This window comes from Rosa chinensis, chromosome 2, assembly GCF_002994745.2.
Source record: "Rosa chinensis cultivar Old Blush chromosome 2, RchiOBHm-V2, whole genome shotgun sequence".
NCBI classification, from domain to species: Eukaryota; Viridiplantae; Streptophyta; class Magnoliopsida; order Rosales; family Rosaceae; genus Rosa; species Rosa chinensis.
The window spans coordinates 72,472,057-72,475,606 of record NC_037089.1 but is presented as its reverse complement, the minus strand read 5'-3'; the positions used below and the strand labels follow the sequence as shown (position 1 = coordinate 72,475,606).

The 3,550-nt window shown below is 41.6% G+C and overlaps 1 protein-coding gene across 4 annotated transcripts; it reads left to right on the top strand.

Annotated features, from left to right (window-relative positions):
* Positions 1-713: 713 nt before the first annotated feature.
* Positions 714-3,124, top strand: LOC112185857. 4 transcript variants are annotated; one of them, XM_040515661.1, is made up of 6 exons: positions 714-1,230; positions 1,580-1,838; positions 1,953-2,036; positions 2,142-2,273; positions 2,383-2,591; positions 2,806-3,124. In XM_040515661.1, exons 1-5 carry the CDS (start codon positions 1,199-1,201, stop codon positions 2,497-2,499), a joined length of 624 nt encoding a protein of 207 aa, XP_040371595.1. In that variant the 5' UTR covers positions 714-1,198; the 3' UTR covers positions 2,500-2,591; positions 2,806-3,124. The 4 variants fall into 4 exon arrangements, 3 of the variants coding, with proteins under 3 accessions (XP_040371595.1, XP_040371596.1, XP_040371597.1); XM_040515663.1 differs by having other exon boundaries at positions 721-1,230; positions 1,953-2,024; XR_005807619.1 differs by having other exon boundaries at positions 756-1,230; positions 1,580-1,830; positions 1,953-2,024.
* The last annotated feature ends 426 nt before the right edge of the window (positions 3,125-3,550 follow it).

Sequence of the window (3,550 nt, the reverse complement as noted above, 5' to 3'; positions counted from 1 at the left end):
TACTGATGATTCAATGGTGCACAACTAAAAGCAGTTTGTGTGGAGGCAGGCATGCTGGCCCTTCGCCGTGATGCAATTGAGGTACTCCATCTCATTACATACCTATTACTTTGATCTTTAGGGGAACTATGTATACATTATGTGCAGACGACTAAGCAGTTGGTACATCATCGTTTGCCATACAATTCCTTATTTATGATATTTTTCTTTTGCTTGCTCTCGAGTCAACTTGATTGTTTGGTATTGTACCTTTTTTGTTGTTTTCATATGAGCCTGATGATTCCATGCATACATTTACTGGTCATACGGGTAAGAATTTGTCTTTTAGTGGTTACTTCCTATTTATAATGCTCCTTACGTGTTTGTTACATGCATAATGCATTCTTAGTCATTAGAGTGTTATCAGTAGTGACTTATTAAAAGCTAGATCAAATTGTTAATTTCAATTGGAAATGTGTTATACACAAAGTTTATAATTTTTACTACTTAGGGTAGCCACTGTATGCTCTATCCATGTCAGAGTTACGTTTCTTTGGATTTAGAATGTGAGAGAAACAATTGCTCAGAAATAATTGAATTTTGCACTGGTGTGTCCAGTTAGCAACTAACTTTAATTCACATAGATCCACCCTTCCTTGTAATATTACGTAATTTCTATTTACATCAACTAATATAATGGAATGAGGATCCACCCTTCCTTGTAATATAGTGTCATACGGGCAAAACCATTTATTTTATACGGACGAAAAGAAAAAGAGAGGAGACAAAAGAACAAAAACGAAAAAGCAAGAAGAGAACAGGAAAGAAGGGAAAAAAGAAGAGATTCAGAGGAAAAAAGAAATGGGGGGAGAGGAAGAACGAAAGAAAGAAAAGTAGTGGCTCTCCCTCTTGGCAGGGTTCATGTTGACTTTTATATACTGTCAACTAGGTGCGAAATGTCGATCCGGTGTGCTTCTTGATATTTTAAAAAAATAAAATAAAATAAACTAAGGTGGTATGTTGGACCACCTTTCAGTGGGCTGGACACCGTAATAAACCCTATTCCAACTGCGGCCCAGACACCGGAACAAACCCTAGTATAAATGTCTCCCGTTCCCGGAACTCTTCTCTTTTCAGCCACCGAAAACAACCAAACAGACGTCTGAGCGACTGGCCGACCACAGGGTTCGAATTGCAAATCCAACCACCAGGAGGGGAGATGGACTCGGCTGGGAACATCAGAACTAGCGGGTATGTAAACATGTTTGAATGTCTGTTCGTCGATAACTAATAGACCACACGAATGTAGCATCAATAATCTGATTCCATCCCATTATTATTATCCTAAACGACAGATATAAATCTCTAATCTCTGTCTAATATAGTCATCAATGAAGATTGTGATCTCTAACTGAATCAGCTGTGGTTCAAATTACATTAGCGGTCTTAAGTTCCGGCCGAACCGGTTTTTAAATTCTTATTCCGTGTATGAAAGCTACGCGACTATCAAATTCTTCCGTTGGCTCAGTATGTTAACCATTTACAGTATGGGTCGTCGTCATGATGGACACTTAACATTCTGTCCAAATCACATAAACAGGTTGAATACTGCTGGAGCATGCGGTGAGGATGTCAACTGTCCTATTCAAAGGTGGTGTCACCTATGCGGCCAGGTCCAGCAGGTAGTTAAAGGACCACGCTCTGAAGAATGCCCACCTTTTGACGGCAAGCACCCTCCCAAGGAAGGGCCGGACGAAAGTCCCCGATGCCCTCTCTGTGAAGGGAACATGACGGTGATGCAGCATTGGGTGCCTGAAATCAAGAGGCTGAGGCCGTACTGGAGGTGTGCCGGTACCAACGTGAGATGCCCTAGACTTCGATTTTTATAGCCTTTCATTTTTGTACCGCGTATATAGATAAGCTATGTCAAATCTGTAATCCAATTAATACTTAGTTGGCCGTTCATCTTGCAGGGGTTCCCATATTGCAGGGGGTATAGATGGGTGGACGAGATGACCGTGGGATGCACCGAGCATAATGCAGGGGTGAGATATAATGTAGTGCTTCGGTATAACTAGTCTTAACTGAAAAAGCAGGGGTGACATATTCATATGCCATACCACAAAGTAGATAAATCATCTGTTTTCATGTTGTCGTTGCAGGACATTGATGCACGTACGAACCTCACAATGTACGGTCCTAATTGTGAAGTGTGTGATGGCTTCATGATGTCGTTTATATCACGATCTGAATTGAATCCAGGCAGGCCTTATTGGTTCTGCTATGGTTACCCTGTCAGTAGAGACTTTACTTTCAAAACATATTCAAATCAATTCACTCCTCAGTGTGTATCTTTATCAGGGAATTGTATAACCAACTTGAATGTTTATCGGTAAAATGCAGGGTCCAATCCACAGGCCACAATTCATATGGGGAGATGAGTGCAAAATACATTTTGCGGGATTTGATTCCTTCACTCAATATGAAGTTCCGGCACGGTCACCACAGGAAGGTGCATAATGCGCCTACCGACGCGTCGTGTGGCTATTTACATTCAACGTAGTTGATATCCGGCTCACTCCACTTGTTCCATTCGTCGGACATTGACTTAGGTAACAAAGACTATTTTGGTCAAACTGCCCTTGTTCGATACTAGTTTAGGGTTAAGTTGGAACGCTAATCGTACATTAAAATGCCGTCAGTTTTGGGACTACTTACGTGACTGCAATGCCATAACTGTTATTCTGTTAGTTTATGATATCTTGTATCCTACATTTTTTTACAAGTTATGGTCCGTACGAGATTTGACGTTCGTATGATACGCAGAATATTGGCTTCTCCAGTTTCATCAACGTTTTGGCGGAAGGGTCTACAAATTTCAATACAGACACGATTCTGCACAAACTGAGTTCAACCACCATTAAATCCAATGATGTATTCTAAACCATACATCATTGGTGGCTAAAGCATAAACTGCGATCGTAACAAATTCAATATGACAATCCACATTCTTAACTCCTACCTCAATGGTGCCTAATGCATACTGGGCCTCGTAACTGGTGTACCTGTCCACATGCACAATAAATCTCAATGGTGCCTACTGCATAATGGGCCTTGTAACAGATTGAATGCGACAATCCCCGCCCTCAATTAAGTCGAAAATTGCCACTTCCTTAGTGATGGAGACCTGAAATATGCAAGGGAAGTGAACCACACCAACGCACTTAGCTAGGTCATGCAGCCATGCCGTTAATGTGTTGCTGCAATCCACCCAACAGGACAACTGTATTAATATGCGGTTGAAGGAGGGATTCATAATGACAATGTGGGCTACCATTACTGTCTCCAACAGTTCCACCTAAACCTGCTAACCTTATTTATAATGCCATTCCATGAAGGGCAGTGACTGGAGCTATACATATCATCCTTTCATAAGGCAGCAGGAGTGCTCAGTGTGGTTGAGAATTCATTGCTCCATGGCCAGAAATGCCTTCAGTCCCAACACCGCTGTGCATGACGACGATGACTTCACGGACCAATCATTGGCCCATTTCTATAAAGACAGCAGCAT

Coding starts and splice junctions, on each gene's coding strand:
- LOC112185857 (XM_040515661.1), top strand. CDS start 1,199: ATGGACTCGGCTGGGAACATCAGAACTAGCGG. Junction 2,037..2,141: donor ATGCAGGGGTGAGATATAAT/GTAGTGCTTCGG, acceptor TTGTCGTTGCAG/GACATTGATGCACGTACGAA. Junction 2,274..2,382: donor GGTTCTGCTATGGTTACCCT/GTCAGTAGAGAC, acceptor GGTAAAATGCAG/GGTCCAATCCACAGGCCACA.